Source organism: Dipteris shenzhenensis, chromosome 31 (assembly GCF_047967505.1).
Source record: "Dipteris shenzhenensis isolate YYH24624 ecotype China chromosome 31, Dip_SZ_1.0, whole genome shotgun sequence".
NCBI lineage: Eukaryota > Viridiplantae > Streptophyta > Polypodiopsida > Gleicheniales > Dipteridaceae > Dipteris > Dipteris shenzhenensis.
Genome location: NC_141626.1, coordinates 40659451 through 40685334, shown reverse-complemented (window position 1 = coordinate 40685334; position 25884 = coordinate 40659451). Strand labels below are relative to the sequence as shown.

Genomic DNA, 25884 nt, shown 5'->3' with positions numbered 1-25884 from the left:
GTCAATGTTGATGTGGCAGTGTGGATAGGCTGATGATGTGGCAATGGTGATGTGGCAACGGCTGACTAAGCTTACTAACCCAGGGTCAAATTGACTTCACCTGGTATCATCCTATTTGCCACGTGTCAAGACATGTGTCAAGACACTGACGAACCCTATCTGCTTGATAACCAGGGTTACGGTACCTGGGTTAACTTAACCAGATAAGGTGATGTGGCATTTTGATGACCAAACCTGCTGTGTGGTGACCCTGAGGATAAGGCCTATGCCACGTGTCTAGCTGTAGGTCACCGGAATCTAGGAAATATTTCAACGATGATGCAGATTTCGATGCTCTCTTCCGTCCGATTAATGCCGCTTTGTTGTGGTGCAGCTAGAGCTTTGGTCGAGGGCATCATTTGGATTGGATGCACTGTTGCGCTCCGGTGATGCTAGCTGCACTGGAGTCAGCAGAATTTGCTGATGGAGCATTGGAGTCTGCAAAGGCGTTAGTGCTCAATGGAGCACACGACAGCTAGAGCGTTGAGGCCCATCCGTCGGTGGGCTTGGAGCTCTTGTAGATTCGCTGGTGCTAGATCGTAGAGGAGCTGATATGAAGACTATTGCGTTGCTTACCGCCTGGAGGTTGCAGTGCTGGAGACCGCTCTTTGATGGAGGAAGCCGGGCGTGCAGGCTGCTAAGTCGTTGGAGATGGCACATTGAGGGAGCTGCTGACGGAGCCTTTGGTCATGGGGCTGTGTGCGGGGCTGTGCGCGGGGCTGTGGTCGTTTGGAGGCGTTCGTTGGAGGCGGCTTTGAGAAGCCAGGAGCTAGGAGCATAGGAGCCGCTTGTGGGAGATGCAAGGTCGATTGAGAGCCGGTGTGGAGGGTCATTGCTTGGCGGTTGGAGCTAGTCAGCCGGCTTGGCTGTGAGAGCTATGGAGCCCATGAAAGGCGTTGCAGTAGTGTAATCCCCAAAGTGCATGTCAATGAAGGTGCTATTGTTCGATGAGCTACGCTAAGGATCTCTTGCTTGTTGAAGCTTCAGCTTGTAGAAGGATCTTAAGTGTCAAAGGACTTCTAGGCTCTGAGTAGAATTCTCATTAGAGAACATCTCGCCCTCTCAAAGTAGGACAGGCTCCTCTCTTCTCTCAAAAAGCTCTCAATGGATGAATCTCTCTCAATGAAATCACTCTCTCTCAAAAAACAAGGAATACTCTCTTTCTCAAGAAATGAAATCTTTCAAAGGAATGGACACTCAATGAACGGAAGTGGACAGAATTTCTTCCAAAATGAACAGAAATTTTCTCTCAATGGAAGTGAATGGAAGAATCTCACAATCACTCAAGAGAACTCTCAATCTCACAATCTCTCTCACACTCTCAAGAATCTCAATGTCTTAGCGGAAGACAAGGAAGCTCTGATACCATGACAAAATATGAAGAGGGGAGAGGAGAAGAGTGGAGATGAGGAGAGAGGACACATCTAGAGAGCACACCACAAATGACTAACTGTACACTAGAATGAGTTGAAAAAATAGAATATATACAAACCCTTTTAGGGTTAGGGTTAGGGGATCTAACCCTTTCCTTTATAGCACTCTATAAGGTTAGTGCTATGCACATATGATCACGTGATGGTGCTATGCACACATGATCACATGATGTTGAGCATGAACTCTCAACAGGGATAGTTCTTTGTATTAGAAGTGGAAACATTACACTTGGAGCCTACTTTAGTTTTTTCTATACCAAGTAACATGAGTGAATGCTGAGCCTTGATTGCAGGACTAACATTAGCAACCAAGATAAGGATGGTTTGTTTCAAGATTGGCATTTCACCAAAACCCAATGGTTGGAAGTGGAAAGCTTATTCCAAGGATTTTTGTAGGCTGAAGATTGGAAGAAGAATAATGCACTACATACCCTAGGACCCATTGAAGAACCTAAAGCATCAAGGTGGGCTCGGTCTGCTAGACTATAGGATTCCCAAAATGTCCTTAGTGGGGGATTGGATAATGGATCCCACGATTGCTTGAGGGACATGGCCCATGGACGGCAATCTCCAAATCCTTCATGGAGTAGTCCAAAAGCAAACAAGCAGGTTATTGGCTGGGGTTATCATGGTACAAAATACTTATCTCAAAATAGCCTATCAAGATTGTTGGATAGGATGCTTGGTGATGGCTTGGAAGGTATGCATCGAGCAGTTTTCATGGAAAGGAAGGACCAGGCTGAGGGGTAATGCTAGTATCTTTGACTCAATCTAGTGGAGCAAGGCTTTAGAAAGATCCAAGGAACCATTTGCACTTTATCACTAATGTAGAGCTAAGACTCTATACCAAAAAGGATTCAGGGCCTGGGTGGATGCCTAGGATTTACGAAAGGCAGATTGGGTCCCTATGGAGGAAGTGCAAAGAAATTTCACCATGACGGAGGGAGAGAAAGACCTTTTCCAAGCCATAATTGACAGAGTCCTTGACACCTGGCTGCCCAACACGGTCATGGCACGAGATTGGATGGCTAATTGTTGGTCCCTAGGTAAAACCCCAATTCAAAAACTCATAGCAGAGTGCATCTATAAGACCCTAATGAATTTGAGGGGTCACAGTCATGAGCTTAATTCCAATGGAATCTCAGGCACAATTAGGCATGGTGGAGCAAGAGGTTTAAGGAAATTTAAAAGGGTTTCCCATTTGGCAAAGCTAAGTTTTTGCTATGGAAGGCCATGAATCTTTGGCTGCCAGTCAAGGATAAGCTTAGAAAAAAGTGGTAAACCCGACTTGTCCTTGTTGGTGCAGAATTTGGGCCTAATGCATAGATTTGTACTTGGCCCTAGATGGTGCATTGCGCTATTAGATGACCCTTGCAAGTTGCCATCAACTCTAGCAGCCACATGGCCTTATATTAGGGCAATAGTATTGGCAACTATAGTATTTATAGCCACATGGCAAGTCCAAACTCGTGTTACATTCTATTAATGAAAAAATTAGAGATAAGGGAATTTAAAAATAGGCCTTGAATGCATGTGATATAGAGGGTTTATACATAGTGACCCCCTCCAAGATTTGACTTTAGTTGCCTAGTGTTCAACCAGGATGATGTTCAACCAGGATCTAGTTATTGGTAAAGCAGTTAGAGATATAAGCTCCCATCTTATGGATGGGTAAGAGGGTGTTTTGCTACTCAGCGTAGGCTCGGGTGGCTAGCCCTTCTATAGTGGCCAATTTTTGTTCCTCTTCTACATTGTGGGTCTTTTTCTTTTTGTAGGGCTGACCCTCCTTTTTATTAGATTTAGTTATTTTGTTTTATTTTTAAAAAAAGTTTAAAAGTGGAATTGTATTTATTTCTAGTTATAAAATAAAATATATCATCAATAGATACAAAGGTGGGGAAAAAAGAGACATTGTAATTATATACCAAGAATATGTCTAAAAGTGCATGAAAGCATATTTTATTAAGAGTCATTGAAATCTATTGGTAGAAGTTCTAATAGTGATAAACAAACATTTCAAAGATAATCATAGCCTCTTCTAAATGACTTCAACTATAAAATGTCATATATGATTGGCAACCATTTAGGCAGTTTTACACATGTTCAAACAAGAGGAGGTTGAAGGGGTATCAAACGTTGGTGGCAAGAAAATTTGCATGAAACTCATGTCTACCCTTTTGTTTTGGTCAGATACCCATAGGGGTGGACAACAAAAAAAAGTAAAAGTTTAAGGGATCAGTACAAGTTGGTGCAATGTCTAGCTATGTGTTAAATACTCCTACCTGAACACCATTTCCTAGCCCATGTGTAGGGACATGTGTGACTTATCCCTTACATATAATTCAAATGAGTTTAGATCTTTGCAATATCAAATATGACAAATATCTACCTTATTTCTTAGCATTGCAGACCCTTAAAACATAAAATTCATGGAACTTCTACTTTGATTTTTTATGTGATTCACTTGAGCTAAGTGACATTAAAACACTATGTAAGACCTTGAGGGGTGCACTACTAAGAAATCCTAGGTATCATGTGCACCTCAACTAAGTCTTTTCGCTCAATAAAACCACCACTTTTTACTTATGAACTAACATGATTTTTTCTAAAATTGAATTGAAAAACCCCTCTTGTTATTGTAATCCTGTTAAAATTTTTCCAAAAGTGGGATTAAAATACCCCTCCTTTTGAATGCACATGGCACACTAAATTTTTTTGAGGTGGCCCCCCCAAGTGTAAGACAAAGATGGGAAGAGTGTTCACACAAAACATTTTTCTCAACAAATCACAAAACTTGGGCTAATTTTTAGTAATTTTTGAAACTAAAATATAAATAAATTGCTTAAAATTTTATAGATTTTACAAAATTGGGATAGATAAATTTATGCACTGGTCTTTCTTAACACAAAGAGATATTGATTGATGATGATTCAATAAAAAAAAGAATCAAAAGTGATCAATGAAGTGAATCCTTATAGTAGAATTATTCAAAAATTAAGGACCAAGCCACCCTAGTAAGAATTAAGGACCAAGCCATCCCGATTGTAATGAACACTTGACTATTTGGTCACGTTTGATGATCCAAAATTCCATGATCTCAAGAATCATGAAAATATTTTATAGTCAAGAGGGGAAGATCCAGTTTGGCTCTGGGAGGACTTGTTTCCATAAAATTTTCCTCAACAAGTTTTAGTGTTTATGATAGGGACCAATTAAGGTTTTGAAAATAGGAAGGAATGCTATGATTCATTTATCTAATCTTGCAAGGATGATTATAAAGAATCATAAGGTCAACCCTATTAAGCTCGACCTAGTCTTAAGCCAAGGATATAGAAATAAAATGTTTTTGTCATTCCTTTCTTATTTAATCTATTATTCCGTTTCTAGACCATTTGTCATCTATACTTCTATGTGCTTTTTCAAGTTGATGTACTTGTTTTATAATTGCTTCTTATTTGATTTGTTATTTCCTTTGTATAGCATGTGTCATTTATACCTTTGTGTGTTCTTTCAAGTTTATTTCTAAAATAGTGTCAAAATGCTCAAGTATACATTGTTAATCATTTCATGGTATTGATGCTATGTGAGCTATCTTGCTATTTGACAATGCATGCAAGGGAAGGATAGTTCTTTGTATTAGAACTGGGAACAATACACTTGCAGCCTTCTTGAGTTTATTCTATACCAAATGGCCTTAGTAATATCTAGTCCGCAATAGTCCAAGCATAGAATTGAAAAGACATGTAATTAGGGAGCCACCAAATAAAAAGAGAATGGAAATGGCATATCTTGTGAAATAAAAAATGCCATTTAACCGAATACGTGTATGGCTTTGTTTTCTATCTACATATGGTGCTTGAAGATGGAGTTTGGGAGGACACTTAGGAACCATAAGAGGAAAGCATACATTATACTACAGGGGCAACATCGGATGAGCAAGACCCAAGAGGCAACACTCCAAGATAGTTTGCAAGTCTCATTATCTTGAGATCCTGCATGCTAGCAAGGACAAGAATGATAAGGCTCATATACTTACCTCTCAAGCATTCTTTGGTCCCGTATTCCTTAAGGAAAAAAGTTGACTTCAATATACAAATTTGAATATCTCACCTTTGAGCAATGTCTAAGTTTCTTTAAATAGCAAATGATTTTTGTATTAAGCCATATCATTGATATTTTGGTGAACTTTGTGAAATCAAATATTGATTGAAATCAAAAGTTGATTTGTTCTTTCAATCCTTCAAACCTCATATAAAGTTTGAGAAGCAATATATGGCTTGACAAGGATGCAATCAAGGGCATTGAAGGGCACGGCATGACAAGATGTAGGAGGAGCCTGCTGCTTTTTAAGACCAAGACCATCAATCATCAATAATCAAAAGTAGAAAATTTGAACACTAGAGGTTAAGGTTTAATTATAGACTCTAACAAGGAGCGTGGTAGATCATGAAACGATCATGGGATGGCAACAATGTATTTTGAAAGGCATTAATACACACGAAAGCTTCCAAATGGCTGTGTGGAAACAATCAACGTAATGTTTTGAAAAAGGTGACTGTTCATTTCAAAAAGTCTTAAACTGAACAAGGTGGCGTTCATTTCAAAAAGTCTACTAGCTGAGAAGTAGCGCGATTGTTGTGCGTGCCTTGAGGGTCGATGGAACGTGTTAGATGGAGATGCTATTGGGTACCCCACGAAAGGTGAGCCCTTCGGAGGAGGAGGGAAAAAGTAGTGTGTAGGGAAGCTGCACAGGGCCAGCGCGGTGATGGAGGCTATGGCAGGCGGCATTGCGCTCCTCCACCGCTATCTCCACCAAAGCCAGGTTTCGACGGAAGTTGGCCAACGCCTCCAATGCCTGTGGATCCGCTGTCCACTCTGGATCTTCTCTCTCACCCAAATACTCCTCGTCACTAATGTGTTGTGCCAGTATCTCTACCACTGCCATGATCAATGTCGTCTGCCCTTCTGTTGATACCGTCTCCAGATAGTATTTTTCTGGATCTTCTAGCATTCTCTGGTACTCTTCCGCGCCCTCCTCTGGGATCAGTCGCCGTGCAATTGTCGGGCAGTTGGGCATGAACCCTGCGTATGCATACTGCCCAAAGTTCACCGCTGCATGGTGGCCTGATGTTACCCAGATGATCGTCGTCACCGCCTCTACCAATTCCTCCATACTTGTCATGCTTGCCCACCACTGTGCCCCCGCATGGTCACCGTGCCCCACGTTCTTGATCTCCATCCACCAGCTCTGTAGCTCAATATCTTGTTGTATGGCCTCGTCATTCTTATAGTAGATTGCTAGGTATTCCGTCACCCATTGCTTTATTGCTGCCCACAGGTCCAATCCATCAGCTGCAAATGGATAATCCTCAATGTTTAACCTCAGCCCATGCTTTGCCAACGGATCTTCCTCCGCCATCCCCCTACAATAGATCAATCCAAAATCATTCACACTAACCTGATGCAACCATAAGAAAATAGTACAATATCCAAAAATAGCCGCTCGTGACCCATTCTTAGATAACCACGCAAGGTTTACCTTTTCAAAAGGTCTTTTGGCAAAGCTTGCTCATCGAAACGCCAATTCTTGTACATAGCCGACGATATTTCCAAAGAGTATTTTCCCGGAGAGAATGAGCTCTCTATGATTCCATTAGCATTTATAAGAGCTGTTCTTGCCATGGCGTTGATGTTCATTGTGTCCTTGAAATGGGGAGCCAGCAACACATGGAGTGGATGCAAGGTACTTAGCTGTCGAGATGTAGCGATGATGAAAGGCTCCACACAGGCATGGGTTCTCAACCTATTATATTGAGTAGAGCTATCAAAAGCCATGCACAAAGCCTCATGAAAGCATTGGCATTAAAAAAGAAATAATTTCTTGCATTTGGGAAGAGAGAGAGAGAGAGAGAGAGAGAGAGAGAGATCCAACCCTTCAAAAGAACATTGAACATGAAAGTAGGCAATAAAGTACTTGCTACTTTTCCTTGGGCTCACCTAGAAATATGTAAGTGTACTGAATTGGAGGGATTTTTTCAATGTATTTTTTTTTCAAGGTAAATTTACATAAATGTATTTAAATATGAGGTTTTCTACTTTATTTTTGGAAAAAATAGTATAGAAAAGGAGCCTTTTGATCCATGCCAAATTTATAGATAAAGGAGTTTTCAAGTACCTCTTAATGCACATCATATCTAGGGCTTCCTAATAGTGTATCCTCTAGGCTACTACTAAAGTTCTCATTAACGGGGGTGTAATCAGGGCCTATGACCTCAGCTACATGGAGAGCCAAGGCTAGCCTATGCCTCTCTCAAAATGGGTATGTAGACTCTAGACTCCTTAGTCCCTTAGTGTGAAGTTACAATTTAACAGTTCATAGAAGCATCCGACTAAGATTAGGAAAGTGGAAGGACATCTATGTTAGATATCAATGCTCCACTCTCGTGTAAACTACGCGACAACCAACTAACTCTACTTGTAAGCCCCCCATATGAGGAGAAGGCATTTGAGTAGCTCGGTTATCCGGTAGGTCCTAGTTTGGATACCAGATGGGGACCATGTGTGGCCTGATGGTTGGACGGAGTTGACACACTGCCAACTAGGCTACATGCAAGTGTAGGAAGGCATCCCACGACTGATCGCACTGAGGGTAGATGGAGCATTTCTTGGGACAGTCCACTCTCGGATTATGGGGACTGCTGTTTGGAGCCCCGGATAATCTCAGATGGCTGTGAGCCCCAGATGATCCCGAATGAGTCTATTTTGCACACCGGTTCTATTGTGTGGTCAGTGGCCTATTTCAAAACCGATCCCCAGTCAGCTGTTTTGGACAGACTGGGTCGATCATCCAATTGGGTCTAACCGACTACGAGTGGTGGCTATATAAGAGCAAGCCCATGAAGCCCATTTCATCACTGGCTACAGTAACCGTGATTCCTTAGCATCGAGCCTTCGTCCTCTACTATTTCTAGATCACCATCGAAGCTTCTCTCACAGGAGCGCACAGCTAGGAGGCATGTTTTGGACAGACTCGGTCGATCATCCAATTGGGTCTAACCGACTACGAGTGGTGTCTATATAAGAGCAAGCCCGTGAAGCCCATTTCATCACTGGCTATAATAATCCTGATTCCTTATCCAGCCTTCGTTCTCTACTGTTTCTAGATCGCCATCGAAGCTTCTCTCACAGGAGCGCACAGCTAGGAGGCAGCGCCATCTATTGTATTAGTTTTACAGTAATCAAAATTTTGATTCTCCATACTATCTACTTTTCTCTCTTGCATACGAGATCCTGTTATCTGTTAGGTACAGACGTTGTATTGTTTTCTTACATGGTATCAGAGCTTGGACTCTAGCAAGAAGATTTAGTAGTGTGTTTCTGTTTGCGAGCAAATTGTGAGGGATGGCCCAGCCCACAAGACTGTGCATCCCACCGTTCAGTGAAAGCGAAAAGTTGGACGGCTCTAACTATCCACTTTGGAAGTTCAACATGAAGACCATCCTAAGGGCATACAAGCTTTGGGATACTGCTACTAGGGTGAACCTGAAGTTGGTTCCAAGGCTGATCCGACCAATGTAACACAACAGATAGTACCAACTGCGGATGAGATTCTTGCGTGGATAAGAAGAAATGCAGATGCACTGTGTTCTATTGTTTGCAGTGTAAGTGATTCTATCATGGCGTTAATTTAATATGTCACCACAGCAGAGGAGGCATGGACGGTCTTGAAAAATCAGTACGAGACCACGAATCAGATGCAGATTCAGAATCTGAAGACTCAACTCATGAACGAGAAATTGCTTGAGTCTGAAATGACAGAAAAGTTCATCACCATGGTAAAGAATCTACATGATCAGATGACTAGTTGGCATCACCATCACCAACGAGAATCTAGCACGAAGGTGCATATGGATTCTCCCACTAAAGTACGACAGTTTTGTTACGACGCTGAATATATAAAACAAAAATCCGCCCCTCAACTTTGAGGATTTCAACGCAATGCTTTTGGAGGAGGAGATGCATCAAAAGATGAGAACTGGAGAGGATAAGGACTCTGGCAACCCATCTTCTTCTGATGATAAAAAGAGAAAGAAGAAGATCAAGTGCTTTTATTGCGACAAGGCAGGGCACAAGCAAAATGAGTACCGGAAGAAGATTACAGATGAGAAGAACGGAGTAAAGAAAGAGTCTAGCAACAGCACACAGACAGTACCAATAGAGCTATTTGTAGCAATCGAGGAGATTTGCATGGAGGCAGTTCATGTACCTGCGGATGAACCTTGGATTATTGACAGTGGTGCATCGCATCACATGACCAGTCGGAAGGATTGGTATACCTCTCTACAGCTAGTAGGAAATGACATCCTGGTAGCAATCGACAATGATGCAAAATGTCTAGCAAAAGGAAAAGATACGATTGCTCTCAAGTCAGATGGAGTTATAAAACAATTGTTTGATGTTCTTTATGTGCTAGATATCAAGCGGAACTTGTTGTCCATTTCTACGATCACGGATCGGGACCTCAAAGTTCAATTCGATAAGAATGGCGCACAGATTTTGGATCTTTAAGGAAAGATCGTTGGTAAAGATACATGGCACAACATCTACAAACTCTCAGCTTTTAGTACTCGAGCTGATGTGAGCAACACTAAGCTGTGGCATGAGAGGTTTGGTCATCTAAACCTTGGTTCTTTAAAGGAGATACATAAAACTGGAATGATTGCAGACCTACCAGAATTTTCATATCTGTCCAATGTATGTAAAGCTTGCATGATAGACAAGCAACATCGACAACCTTTTCTTAAAGAGGCCAGCAGGACAAAGGCTCCTCTAGAGGTCGTTCACACAAACCTCTGCGAAAAGATGTAGACGAAAGCTTTGGGTGGTTCCTACTACTTCATGATGCTTATCGACGACTACAATAGAACGATATGGATATACTTCTGGAAGACTAAAGATGAGGCTTTTAGTAAGTTCAAAGAATGGCATGCAATGGTCGAGAAAGAAACAAAAGAAATAGGAAGGAAGGTGAAGAAGTTGAGATTAGATAGAGGAGGTGAGTTTACATCAAGTGAATTTGAAAGTTACTGTAAAAGTCACGGGATCAAGAGGCAAAAATCCCCACCACATACATCACAGCAAAATGAAGTAGCAGAGCGCAAGATGCGCGTCATTTGTGAAATGGATAACAGTATGATGAAAGGGAAAGATTTGCCAAAGACTTTCTGAACTGAAGCATGTAATACGACAATCTACATTCTGAATTGTAGCTACACGAAAGCTGTGAATGGGATGACTTCACTACAGGCCTTTTCTGGTAAAAAACCTTCAGCTGCACATTTCAAAGTTTTTGGATGTGATTGTTTTGTGCATGTCCCTGATGCCAACATGATCAAATGAGAACCAAAGAGCCGAAAATGTATTTTCTTAGGCTAAAATCCCCACCACATACATCACAGCAAAATGAAGTAGCAGAGCGCAAGATGCGCGTCATCTGTGAAATGAACAACAGTATGATGAAAGGAGAAGATTTGCCAAAGACTTTCTGGACTGAAGCATGTAATACGACAGTCTACATTCTGAATTGTAGCTACACGAAAGCTGTGAATGGAATGACTTCACTACAGGCCTTTTTTGGTAAAAAACCTTCAGCTGCACATTTCAAAGTTTTTGGATGTGATTGTTTTGTGCATGTCCCTGATGCCAACAGGATCAAATGAGAACCAAAGAGTCGAAAATGTATTTTCTTGGGCTATAGTGAAGAGGCAAAGAGTTACTGTCTCTATAATTCTGTTACCAAGAAGGTAATAGTAAGTCGTGATGTGATCTTCTCAAAACAGCCGCATCGATTGAAGGAGGATGCTTCCTTTCGAGACAACCAAGACCAAGATATGCATCCAGTACAACAACCAATAGTAGACCAAACTCCCCCAATGGTGCTTGGAAGGATTCAAGGTAAAGAAGAGGAAGAAGTGTAGAACTACAATGACAATAACCATTCACGAAGTGGGTAAAGCAACTTTTAGACGACAGAGAACCTCCAACCACTAAGGAGGAACCATCCAAACACCACTAATCCAAGAGATTAGAGAAGCAAAGAACGCAAGAACACTTGGTCAACTACACTTTGATGACAGAGGTGATCCATGCTGAAGAACCCAAGTATCTTGAAGAGGCACAGGGTGATCATAAGTGTATGGAGGCTATGCAATCGGAGTGCTCCTTAATAAAGAACAACACTTGGGACCTTGTGAATAGACCACCAAAACGCAAGGTAATCGACACTAAGTGGATGGACAAGACCAAGTATAAGTCCAACAGCATGTTGAATAAGTACAAGGCTCGACTCATGGTAAAAGGATTTGCACAGGCACATGGTTTTGATTATTAGGATACCTTTGCTCCCATAACTTGACTAACCACAATTCGCAGTGTTTTGGCTTTAGCAAAATAGGAAAGTTGACCCATGTTTCAGATGGATGTAAAATCTGCCTTCCTGAATGGCAATCTTAAGGAGGAGGTATACGTGGAACAACCACCAGGTTTTGTGATCCCCAATTCATAAGGTAAAGTCTATAAACTAAAGAAGGCACTTTACGGACTGAAATAGGTTTTCTCGAGCGTGGTGCTAGTGAATGGATGCCTACTTTCTATAAAATGGGTTCAGGAGGAACCCATTTGATGCGAATTTGTATATCTATAGAGAAGGAGATAGGTGTATGATCGTGGTCCTTTATGTGAATGACCTTGTCATAACAGGGAACCATGAAGAGAAGATCTCGTAGACAAAGCAATTGCGACGAAGAGAGTTTGAAATGATAGACCTCGGATTGATGCACTTCTGTTTGGGGATTGAAGTTTGGCAAGAGCCAAAACAGATCTTCATTTCATAGTTAAAGTATGCTGGAGAGACACTGAAAGCATTTGACATGGCTTAGTGCAAGACAGTTGGCACCCCTATGGAGGTTGACGTGAAGCTCTCAAATGAGGATTCATTACCACTGATGAACGAAGCGAAGTACAGAAAACTTATGGATAGTTTGATTTACTTGTGCAACACGGCCGGACATCAGTTTTGCGATTGATGTACTAAGCAGGTTTCGCAATAAGCCCCGGGAGAACCATTGGAGGACAGGGATGTGGGTGCTAAAATACATCAAAGGCACACTTGGTTATGAAGGTTAAAATTTTGTTATCGAGTTTGTGGTAGCTTGGAAGCAATTTTGTTCTCTCCTTGATTGGAGAGAGCTTAGTTACTTAAAGGGGGACACCTTCCTTCTTGGAAACATCTAGTGGTAGAAGGCCTAAACAAGATCAACTTCATCCTTGGGAACATCTAGTGATCGATGGGTCTTGATGATTTAGTAGGCTTTTAACCCTTTAACCCATTGCAATCTATATAAAACATGTCGTACGCAGAATGAGTTTAGCATATTAGAAGGAGATTTGTAATGATAGCATGTAATGTTGACTATCCATCATATAGATAATTGAAAAGCTCAAAGTCAAGCTGTAAGATGCTAGTTTTACAAAAATGGTTTTCAAGGATTCGAGGAGAGTTGGCAAAGAGTTGGACTTTCAACATGGCTACCAATTTGCTGAAATGGGAGATGTTACAAAAAGAGCAACTTGGCTAAAGTGTTCTAGCCCTTAAATAGCAAAATCTATTTGATTCATAGGCTAAATAGTTATTGCTCTTTGCATGATAATGTGTCCATAGGAAAAAGAAGATTATTAAGAGTTTGACAGGGGCCGATTAACTTTGAGAATGTTAATTTCATGTGATGTTGTGTGATATAGAAATGGATTCTAGCTAAATCTAAATTATCTAAATGAAGATACTGACAAAATGCACACTTTCCTACTCAGGGACAAAATGTACCTTATATGAATTTTGGGATGGCTAGTAGTTATAAAGAGAGAGAGAGAGAGAGAGAGAGAGAGAGAGAGAGAGAGAGAGATTATACATAATATATATTATATGTTATATATATTAATATGTAATATAGATTACATATATATTATGTAATGTATATGTAGATGAAATATAATATTATATTACATATAATATTTATAAATATATAATTTACTATATATTTTATATGATCTATTATACTATATTATATATAATGTATATTATAAATATATAATTTACTATATATTAGATATTATATAATGTCTAATATAATTTATAATAAAGATGCCATATATTATAATATAAAAAATAATATATATATTATATACAATAAATCATATTATAGAGAGATATTGCTAATGCATAACTGTGGAGATTATGAGAGCGATTTCCCTAATTTTCAAAAGCTATGTGCAACAAACATAGCAACTATATGCATGCCTTGGCTGATCGCCACATTTCAAGATGTAGCACTCAATACTTTGTCTTCTAAGGTAGGGTTGGACAAGGGAAATAGGAGAATTGGGGGAGGCTATTACTTAATGCCAAGGTTCCAAGTAGTCTATTACTGTGCTTACCTAGGAGGAGGGAAAGATTTTGAAGCAGATGATGGCAAAGAAACATCAATCCATTTTGGGAGCTGACAATCGCAAGTAGTCTCTAGCTACGAATGAAAGAACCCTTAGGGAGTAGTTAGGTTTCTTTTATGAAAAGATTGTGCCATGGATCATTTCTATTTAAACCTTTCCTTTATAAAATACCCATGTTAATTTCGAGGCCTAAGAAGGCTAAGAAATGGAGAGAAAAGGAGGATTGGGGGAGGGAATAGAACTACCAATGATGCCATTGATCATGAAGATGAGGTGCGGAGGAGGAGATATAGAGAGGAATTAATCAATATGTGGGTTAGACTCCATGGTGAAGGGAGGACATGGGGCCTGTGATTGCCCCATAGTTGTTGTTTCTTCTCCAAATGAAGAATTAGGGGAGTGAATAGTTCAACGATGCCATTGATGATGAAGAGATACACATATACATACACATGTGAGAAAGTGTCTACACTTGTATGTTTGATTTTCTAGGCATGTGTGATTGTGTGTCTCTATGTGCGTGCATGTAGATAGAGGTGTACACACTCAAAAGGGTGAGTTTCTCCTATTCCATCGAAGGAGTAAGATAGAGGGTATAAACATAAGAACATGGGGAGAAAGTATATAATCCACAATTATATCATAGTAGTGTGTAGGTCACAAATGTGTAAATCTAACATAGAGTTAACACATGTACGTCACAAATAAATAAGTGACAGAGTTGACACATGTAAGAAAGTGCATGCTCATATGTGCAAGTACAACACACAAGTAGACACATATACACTAATATCACATGCACATACAAAACTATGCACTCACATTGTTAAGTGGATGTACACACGTGTATGTTTGATTCTCTAAGAATGTGTGAATGTGTGTCCTATGTGTGCATGTAAATAGAGATGTACACACTCAAACATGCCCAAAGAATCAACACACATGTATAATGTGTAGGTCCACAACATGACCTATGTGCACACATAGGCAAACACACATGCGTGTAGACATATAGGCATACACATGTACATGAGCATACATGCACTTGAGCATGCACACATGGATATGCAAATGTATGTGTATGTATATATGGGGGGAGAGAGAGAGAGAGAGAGAGAGAGAGAGAGAGAGAGAGAGAGAGATGGGGAGAGAGAGAGAGAGAGAGAGAGAGAGAGAGAGAGAGAGAGAGAGGGAGAAAGGGAGAGAGAGAAAGAGAGAGAGAAGCGAGTAGAGAGAAGATCGAGAGATAGGAGAAGAGAGAGTGAGTAAAAGGAGGAGGGAGAGAGACAGAGAGAGGAGCATATATATATTATATTATATTAGATATATTATACTCTAATATATATAATCTAGAAATATATATATATATTTCTAGATTATATATATTATAATATTATATGATTTGTACATTATATAGAGAGAAAAGTGAGAGAGGAGAGGATAGAGAGAGAGAGAGAGAGAGAGAGAAGACAATATAATCTAATATGTATGTCTTTATATATACATATATATATATATATATATATATATATATATAGTATTATTTATATAATATATAGATATATAATTCCTGAAAGGGAGAGGAAGGGGAGGCAGAGGGGAGAGGAGAGGGAGAAAGGAGGAGAGAGGGAGAGACTGAGCATAATGAAGCTTAATAGCGAGAGAGGCTAATCGAAATAATTTGAGCCCTTTGAGCTGAGGTTAATTGGTAGAAGCAGCAAAGCGATTAATTATCACCTTGAGACCCATCTCTTACCCATGGTAGACGGATGAGGCTATTAACTCAATCTCTTACCCATGGTAGACGGATCAGGCTACTCGTTAATACTCTTACGAGTGGTAGACGGATCAGACTACTAGTTAATACTTCTTGGTAGACAGGTCAGGCTACTGGTTGATATTACAGTAACTTTTTTTGGGCAAAAAATAGTTAAAGAGGAAAACGAAATTCGTTTAGAGAAGTCGTACCAATGACTGATAAGTTGATGGAAGCCTGTGTCTACGACAGCTACATGTGATTTGGCCAAGCGCCACAGCCACTCCTCTGGCATTCCCGCAGAAAAAGGCGTAAACACACGCTTTACACCTTTGTCCCCTTTCAGCTTCGGAGGAAGGCTCAGCTCAATCGTTGTAGGCGTAAGCACACCTTCTTTTGTCAGAAAGAAAATGGCTCGAGAGGCATACATTTTGCCGTCCAGCTCGTTGATCCTGTTCACGTATGGCATGACGGCATCATGGTAGTCAAGTATGTAAAGCCGTTTCTGCTTGAGCGCCTGCAGAGAAAGTGCGTTTTCAAATCAGTCAAGCAGTGAGGTCTACGAATAACCATAAATTCTTGCGATCAAATCCAAGTCACAATAGTGCTTAAGCAGGACGACACATTTTCAGTTTCTTTCGCTCGAGTTTGACGAATTCATGTGCTACACATTTTAAATATGGCTTTCGCTCGAGTTGCGATCTTCATATTACTATGTTTGCAAGAGAAAGTTGGAGTTTAGAGCTTCAGACCTCCTCCACCGTTAACCCTTCCAGGTATTTCTCGAGATGTTTAGCCGTTATGGACGAAGTGGCTGGCCCATAGATCTCAGGATCCAATTTGCTGACCGGCGGAAACTCCTACGAACCACGTCCACCTTCTCAGTCAGAGTAATGAATTGAGGCGACGTAAAATGGGCAGACACGTGTCCCCCCAATGTCCACAACCCTGCGCTTTTACCTTGAGTCGCTCGATGACTAGGGGATTTGCACCCGCAAGCCTCTGACGTCCAAATTCCCGGTCCGATCTCCATCCTTCTCTATTCGCTGCCATCACAGAGACCAATACATAAAATAAAGGATTGTTACCTAGTATCGTAGCGCAGAGGACCAGAGGTGGCACCGAATAAATAAGGTGGGATAGCCGGCTCTCAAAGCAAAACAAAACGTTGTGCAGAAGACCCAAGAAACCTTGGAACAAAAGGAAAATTGCAACGAACTTTAAACAACGAAGCTCTGCAAATTAATGGTGGTGCGTTGTGTTCAGGTGAATCAGGTCGACCTTGTACTACACCCGGTGGAGGAAAGTCGACTACTGTTCCATCTCGGGGGTTTCGTATGAGGGATTTCGACCGAAGGTCTCCTACGTAAAGGTCGTGTACCTCATCGAGCGCATTGAAAGACCTGGCCTCGTCTACAAGATTCTGAAGGATTGGAAGAACGTCGTGGCCAAAGCATCGCAGGCCAGCAGCCATGAACAGTCGTAGCTTCAGAGGACTGAATCTTTCGTCTCGTGGTATATAAGTTGCGTCAAAACCAGATGCGGGTTTCTCGGACTTGGGATCTTCATAGAAAAAAGTGGAGAATAAGTTCTACTCACGTAAGTCGTGGTAAAGGCTACGAAAAGAAGTTTCCAGTGACAATGACAGCAGAGTGCTTGAAGTTCACAAATCAATTCGGGGTAGGGGGCAGGGGGTAGTGATTCGAAGGGTGGACAACAATTCTTTGCCTGTCTGGTGTGGAAACCGGATTGTGCACTGTTGAGTTACCTGTCTTCATGCTTTCGCCTCCAGTGCGGCACCTACGCGGATATGGAAGTTCTGCCGTGCCCCCCAACACAGGCCTTGCAAGCTTCTCATCTTTGTCTGGGTTCCCGAGATCATTGTACACATCATAATCGTAAACTCGTTCACCCAATCGCCTCTTACCTTTTCCCTCTCCCCTCAATGAGATAAGATCGTCGAGCCGAAACTTGGCAAGCGCCGGAGGCGTTTCGTTGGGCAAATAAAACTGCACGGAAACAAAAAGGCCCAACGTCAGAATAGGTGTTAATAACAGCGGTAGGATGAAGAGTAGAAGCTCAGAGTGGCTCTCAAATGTGTCCCCCTACTCATCATGAATCAAAAATCCATTATATTAGTGTGTGAGAGAGTGGGAGGAGTTGATATTGGAGTGATGAAAAAGAAAGGGGGCGGGCATCTAACCTGATTAGCAAAAAATATTCTAGGCCGTCCAAAGGTGAACTTCTTGTCGACAACCCACGAGTGGCACGGAAAATGGATTTTGGTAGTGTCGGGCATCTCCAAGCTGATTGACTTGAGGAAAAACTCGTTCGGATGCTCGCTCTCGAGCAGGATGGCTCCTGGGTTGCCAAAATCTTTGGGCACAGAAAATCGAACGGTGAGGAGACTGTCGTCCTCATCAGCTACGCCTCCCCAAAATTTCATGTCTGACTGGGAACTCCGCTTTGCTTCTTTGGTCTCTGGACACACTCTAGTCAAAAATATGAATGAGTTGCATCCAGAGTAGATACACGATAATATATTATAGCAAATGATAGTAGAGGCGGACCGAATGCATCACGTTAGACTTGCCTGGATCTATATCCAGACTGATAAGCTGCATCTTCACTTTGTGACCCAGTACGTCACTGAGAGCATGAGAGGTAAGATCGAAGAAGCCCTCCTTGAGAATATCCACGGTAGCAGTTATGATATCAAGCTGCTTATTCTTGAAGCGAACGAAAAATTGATCGAGCTTTTCTTGGATTGACAACTGCTTGTTCTGTGCCGAGCAACGGACAGTGAGATGTGCTGTGTCCGTCTTTTTCGCCTGCCGGAAGCTGGACGGTTGGCTTCTGCCCAGTTTGCAAGCCTGATCCGAGGCTGGAACAATTCGCTTCGAGCTAGTTGCATTACGCGAAATGTAAGCAGCAGCTGGGGTAGCCACGGAAGTGAGCTGGCTGGGTGGAGGCAGCATGGTGAAGGCAATTCGCTAAAGTATGGAAATTCTTTGCGAGGAAACCTTGGAAGGTAGCAGAAGAGTAAACCCTGTATGATCGTTATAAACATTCGACAATTCTGTTTACAAAATGATCACGAGAAACATATTTTCTGATCTGAATTGATCCTTGCGCTCGAGTACGTACACATGATCTGTACACGTAACGGCAACAGGGCCGGATCACATTATCTAATTAGGTGGTCCGTCCAATACTCGCAGACAGCTTGCAAATTATGTACAATGCACGACATTTTCATTTTCACCTTTTTTAAAGTGCCGTATATATATACGAATTGTACTAAAGGATGGTCAGTCCTTTAAAAAAAACCAAGTACAAAAAAAAGCAAACAAGCCACCTCTAGGGGCAACTCGCCGCCCAAGGCCCACAACCTACACCTTGCAACAACTACGCCACCAGCTCATCTTTCCTGTCAACCAACATTCCAATATTACTGAAATTTTCCTTGATCTCACTAATCACCAATGGCACCCTCGTCCCTAACGGAGCGGGGCCCCAAAAGATTAGACGATTTCTAACAGACTAGACCGCCAATAAAAGAGCAGCCTGTACATAAGGCTAGCAACTCAAAAACAAGAGGAGAGCATGCCCCGGATCCCCAAGCAGGGCCAAGCGCCAATTGGGCCCTATTACACGCCCCATCCATAAGCCAGTAGCACCTACAGCAAAGGCTACTCTCTTCCACAACTCGCTGACTAGCTCACACTCCCAAAAAAAATGCATCACTTTTTCTTGCGCTACCCCACACAACGGACATAGTGGATTATTAACCTGCATCCATCTCACCAGCCTATTAACTTGCTTCCAAAATGCAAGTGCTGCTGATCCCATACATCAATCCAACACCCTCACACCTTTCTTGTGCAAGGCCATACCCTTTGACAGTCTAGTAACGCTAACGGTTTCCCATCCACTACAGTGGCTAATCCCCACCAGATATTTTTTCATAAACTGGCATCACACCTTAAGCCCTCCCTACCTTTCCACTTCAATACACTAAAGCTCTGCTTCTAGGATTCCACCCACTACTACACACGGATCCTATTGTGACGTTTACATACCGACGTTTAGTGCCCGCTTAGCGTTAATCATCGGTATGAAAAGCGAGTTTCGTAAATCATCGCTATATAGCGACTGTTGCTAAAAGTCGCTATATAGCGACACTGATACAAAATATTATAGCGACGTTTTTACAGAGAGGTTTTTTTTTTTATATAGGCCTTAAAAGTTAGTTTTTTCCAATGATAAATTTTTTTAAATTTTCATACATGTTTAAGCTCATAGAGAATAAAAAAATGAGAGCATGTACATCAAGCCTTTGAAGCTCATATATTTATGTCCAAGTTTGAGATGAGAAAAATCAAATAAGAGCATTTACATCAACTGTTTCCAAGTCTAAGGTACCAAGCAAGTCTATCTCCAACTCTATACCGAGTTGATCTCTTATATCATCATCGTACTCTAGCATCATACGTTCACCTAAAAGTATTTGATCATCTTCTTCAATAAAGCTTAAGTGTGGTACGTGATCTCCATCCTCCTCCCGTGCGATGTCATTATGCGCATCTTTCTCTTGGCTCATATGGTGATCTACATCTTCTTCGCTAGATTCATCAATTGGATTCGGCATTGGTAGTGGCATCTCCATATCCATATCTCGATCTTCAAAAATTTGCTTACTTCGTGGTGCAACTTGGATCACGTACCACCATCTTGGATCAGAACGATCTGGATGAAAAACCACCTATATTGAAGATGGGTGCCAAATGTCGTCAATTATATATATGAAATTATGCTCAAGTACATGTATCAATGGACTTTAAAAACGAAAGCTTCGACTAATTAAATCATTAGTATGCACCTGCTCACAGTGCTCGGGAAGAATAAAAGTATCACTTTCATCGGTCCAATGTTTGGTGGAGTCTATTGCAAAGAGACCACTACTATCTTTTCTCACTGTCGCATGGGGACCATTGTAAGTAGTTCTAAACCATTTTACATCAAGAATGAAAATAATAAATCGTCTGAAATCAATTTCATAGATGTCGTGTATGGTTCCACAATAATCCAACTGTGAGGAGAGAAGATTGGTATCCGAAGCACTTGCTCGGCTATCTTGTGTGAAGTTAGCCATGACTCCACAATCATACATGACTCTCTTTGAATCGATGCGTTCCACGCAAAAATGTCGTCCATATGACCATAATGCACTGTACTTTTTGTACTGTAAAAGAGCATCATTAAAACAATGAAGATGCATCTATTTTATAGCATATATTGCCACAAATAATTACTTAATTACGTCAAGAGGTAAGAAACTTACATGCACCATACATCCAGATGATAACTCTCGCTCGCGCTCGTTTATTGTCTCTCCATCACGTTCGGCTTTACGTAGAGCCAGTTGTAGACAATCAAGTGACATGTGAGTAGGGAGAAGAGCCAGATCTCGTGGATATGGTTGTGATCGCCTGTACATTACTCTGAATCTCATCCTTGCATTTATTCTTTCTGCTTTGGCCACTTCATATCTCTCAATCTACTTCTGCATCTTAGAGCTATTGAGGATACAAAACTTATTGAATTTCTCCATTTGCTCTTCGCTCATCTTTCTTTCAATCCCTTTTCCTTGGGAAACCTCGCCAACGATGCGATCATCATCCTTGTTGTGCCAAGCTTGCGACATATAAGAATATGTGGATGCAAGAAACTCTGTGATATATACTAATGACTCTTGCACAAGCCATCCCTCTGCCATGCTTGCTTTCGGTCTTGCTCTTTGTCTTACAAACCCCTTTAAAGTTTTCATAAGCCGCTCGAGAAAAAACATCCATCGACTATGAACGGTACCTGCTATAGCCACCTCATTAACTATGTGCACAAGTAAGTGGACTTGAGTTGTCATAATGCTCGAGGGAAAGTGCTTCTCAAGCAAGCATACGGCTTCGATGGATTCCACCCTAGCCTTCTCGATGCTCGATATAGAGATCTCTTTTTGAGATATCCACCTATTTTACATGTCCATGCATATGTAAGATATTTGAGATATCCACCTATTTCACATGTCCATGAAGAAAATACATAATGCAATTTGATAGTAAGCATACCTCACAATACCACAGATCTTGAATATAGCATTTCTAACATCTTTTTGTAAGCACCCTTTTATTGTAATTGGGAGGATAAACTATCAAAGCAATAATGAAGTCATGTCAACAATATAACATAATAATAATTACGCTAACACATCACGATTATCGGTACACTAATTCTTCTTAGAATACCTGTAAGACCTTGTACCAATCATGGGACTTGAGGCCACTAAGCTTATTGTCCTTTGAAAATGCTCCTTTCAAGCAAAGCATGTACCCTGTCGGTGTTTGAAAAGAGGCAATGTCTGCCTTGGCCGCTGCCTCCTCCCTCGTAGAGAGGATCCATGTCACTTTCAGGAGGACAACTTTTCCTGAAGCATGTACTTGGGGCCATAAATGAGACATCCTATTCATAGCACGCAAGTCTTCTCACACTCCTCTCGAGTCCTTGGAACCAACCAAGTGTGCCCAAATAGTAGCCCCCACATTTTTGAAGATATGCATGGGATCCAAGAGATGATTGATTTGTAACTGACCCCAATAAGGAAGCTCGTGAAAGATCGATAGCCTCTTCATACCAAGAGGAGGTTCCTCTCCATTCGCCCTCCAAGCTTGAATCCAATCACTTGCCTTCAAATATGATGGTGGTGGATCAAGCTGACCTCCACGTGCGAGATGGTCGAGCGGAAGGTATCGACCATGACCTTCATAAACATTTTTTCTCATATGTTTAGAGTAGCGTGCAAGCGATTTCAGAGCCGGTCCACAAACAGGACAAGCATGGTACCCACTTGTAACAAGTCTTGCACACGTGCATGAATGTGTTAGTACAAGACATGCGTGCAAAAGAGAGTAAAAAAAGCATAATTCCTCATTGTACATGTAAAGACACAACCACGTACCTATGCACTCTCCATATCCTGGGTAGTCATGCATGGTCCACATCAAGATACCCCTGACCGAAATATCATTGGTATGTCTGGGAGCTCTGGAAATATCAAAGACCTACACTCCTCTCCATAATATCTGTAACTCCTCTATCAAAGGTGCCATGTACACGTCCATGTTTTTTGCCTTGTACTTTCCTGGCACAAGTAGTGCAAGCATGAGGTGTCCCTTTTTTATTGTTATCCATGGTGGGATATTGTAATTCACCACGACTATGGGCCATGTCGACCAAGATGTCGAGCGTAACCCTAAAGGATTCATGCCGTCCATGGCTAGCCCAAGATGTAAGTTGCGTGGCTCCCTCGCAAAGTCTGGCCACTGATTATCTATGTGCTTCCAAGCTGCATAATCTGCAGGAATCCTCAATGTGTGATCAGTGGACCGATGAGATGCATGCCATGTCATCAACTCCGCTATGGATTTGCATCGAAACATGTGTTGTATTCTTGCAATGATGGAAAGTGTCTTAAGACCTTTACCGGTATCCGCTCACCCTGCAAGTCATCTCTATATCATTGTTCCCCACACTTTGGACAACTAGCCAAATCTCCATGCTCACGACAAAAGAGAATACAATCATTACAGCAAGCATGGATGGTATCATAATCCATACCCACCATTGTTAGCATCTTTTTCGCTTCATCTCTTGATGCGCGCATGGTATTTGGTGCAGGCAACATCTTCTGGAGCAACCTATGACAAAGACACTATCCAAATGATGATTTTCAAAACAAACAATATCCAAATAATGAGTCAAATTAATGCAAGGGCTAACCTCATTAAGGCCAAGACACTTGTATCCGACCACCCATATTGTACTTGTAGATTCAAGATTGAGAGACAAGCACGTAGTTTAGACATCCTAGCACCCTCGTACAATTGTGTTGATTGCAACTCTTGCATTTTGACCTCAGACTCTGACATCACATGTACGTGGGATGTAGTGCCCCTAAAAATGGAATCCATCATGTCGACCATACCCTCGTCGTCATCTGGGAGACTATAGTCTTGCTGAAAGTGAGAAGGTATATGTGTATTCTCGTCACCCTCCTCATCCTGTTTTAAGATTTCTGTAAATATAAGATCTTTATTTCCTTGTATGCAATAAGATTGCGAACTTAAATAGCTTTGACTTACCGATGATCCATCAACATGTGCAACACCAACGGGGGGTATTGGTTCCAGCTCCTCCCCATACATCCGCAAGTGGCGCATGATAATACAACGTTGATGTCATACTTCTCGCTTGCAATGAGTGCAATGATAGTATAACCTCTCCCTAAGCCACTTCATGCTCCCGGGCGTTGGCGCATCATTGAACGGAGCTTCCACTTATCCCTTCCATCTACACTTATAAAATCACAACATAAGCATGAAGAGGAGATATTAACAGTTATAAAATAGCATGTTTGAGCTTCTTTTAATGCCACATCAGAAAAGTGACAGTAAGCGTCGCTATATAGTGACCTTTTCCTTTGTTCCGTCGCTATATAGCGACATTTTCAATTAAAAACATCGCTATATAGCGATGAATAAGCATCGCTATATAGCGACGCTGTGGGTTAAAACCCGAAACGCTAAACGTGTGGCGTTTTGTTCATACTATTCCCTAATCTCTCAAGTAAGCAACCCAATATCTCCTCCCACCTATTTTCGATGACCTCGGGGGGGTCACTCATCATATGTAACCCTATCACGTGAGTTCAACAGAAGGATATTTTTTATTTCTAAAATTTACAAAAATAAATATACATAAGGGACTATTTAAAATAGTTTTGGAAAAAATTTACAGATTTGTATAGAGAAGGGTACATTTTATTAATGAAAAATTTACAAATAAGGGATTTTAGAAATATGCCTTGAACGCACGTGGTATAGAGGGTTTATACATAGTGACCCCCTCGAGTCGACGACCTCCCACCTATTTCAAGCAACCCACCACTCTATTTTCCACTCCTCACCCTTCTCCTACCTCTTATACTCCCTCTCTATCCTTTTCCCTCTTTGGTTTCTTGAAAGGAAGTTCTTCAAGAGGTGAGTTTGTTTCAACAATGTAGGTTGTTTGTTTGTTAGCTTTAGTTTTGTGAGTGTTTCTTCTTGTATTGCTAAACCTGTAAACTAGTTTTCATGCTTGTTTTGAAAGGATTGAAACAAAAAATGAGATTTCAAGAAAGAAAGAGAACTCACCTCTTTTTTCTGTATTTCTCTTCCTTCTCTTTCTCCTTGTCTCCTCAATCTCCTCCTTTCCTTGTCTCCTCAATCTCCTCCCTTCAAGAAGTTGCTTTTGTAATCTCCTCCTTCCACTAACATCTTATTTGAAAAAATGGGTTGTTTTCTCTCTTTTGTAGGGCCAGTCCACTACACCGAGTGGGACATACTATTTCGGGTAAGTGCTGCCTCTTTTTTCCATTTATTACTTTTGTTATTTGCATTGGCTTGCAGCTAGCGCCGCCTAGCTGCAGTGATGGGCGTAGGAACCCTCTCTTCCCCTCAAACTCTTTCCTTCTTCCCCTTTCTCTTATTCTCTTTTTTCCCCCTTCTCTTTTTTCCCTCTTCTCTTATTCTCTCTTTCCCCCTTCTCTATTTCCCCCTCATCTCTTTTCCCTTCTCTCTTTCCTTTCCCTCTTATTCTCTATTTCTTTTCCCTCTTATTCTCTTATGCTTATGCTTCTCTCATTCTCCCTTCTCTCTTTCCCCCTTCTCTATTTCCCTCTTCTCTCATTCCCATAAGCTTATGCGGAAATAGAGAATGAGAGCTTATGCTTCTCTCCTTCTCTATTTTCGCATAAGCTCCTTCTCTATTTCTGCATAAGCTCATTCTCCATTTCCGCATAAGCTTGCTTATGCGGAAATGGAGAATGAGCTTATGCAGAAATAGAGAAGGAGCTTATGCGAAAATAGAGAATGAGCTTATGCATGAAATAGAGAAGGAGCTTATGCGAAAATAGAGAATGAGCTTATGCATGAGCTTATGCGGAAATAGAGAATGAGAGAAGCATAAGCTCATTCTCTTTCCCCCTTCTCTATTTCCCCCTTCTCTATTTCGCACAAGCTCATTCTCTTTCCCCCTTCTCTCTTTCCCCCTTCCCTA

General features: G+C 41.3%; 1 protein-coding gene across 3 annotated transcripts; it reads right to left on the bottom strand.

The window, feature by feature from the left end:
* Window positions 1–6012: 6012 nt before the first annotated feature.
* Window positions 6013–18770, bottom strand: LOC147881460 (linoleate 9S-lipoxygenase 6-like). 3 transcript variants are annotated; one of them, XM_087402146.1, is made up of 9 exons: window positions 18326–18770; window positions 17936–18213; window positions 17501–17741; window positions 17014–17295; window positions 16693–16778; window positions 16485–16592; window positions 15945–16249; window positions 7012–7275; window positions 6013–6895 (listed from the first exon to the last, which is right to left on the bottom strand). In XM_087402146.1, exons 1-9 carry the CDS (start codon window positions 18708–18710, stop codon window positions 6139–6141), a joined length of 2706 nt encoding a protein of 901 aa, XP_087258272.1. In that variant the 5' UTR covers window positions 18711–18770; the 3' UTR covers window positions 6013–6138. The 3 variants fall into 3 exon arrangements, with proteins under 3 accessions (XP_087258272.1, XP_087258274.1, XP_087258273.1); XM_087402148.1 differs by having other exon boundaries at window positions 17936–18224; window positions 18326–18463; XM_087402147.1 differs by lacking the exon at window positions 17014–17295.
* Window positions 18771–25884: the final 7114 nt, after the last annotated feature.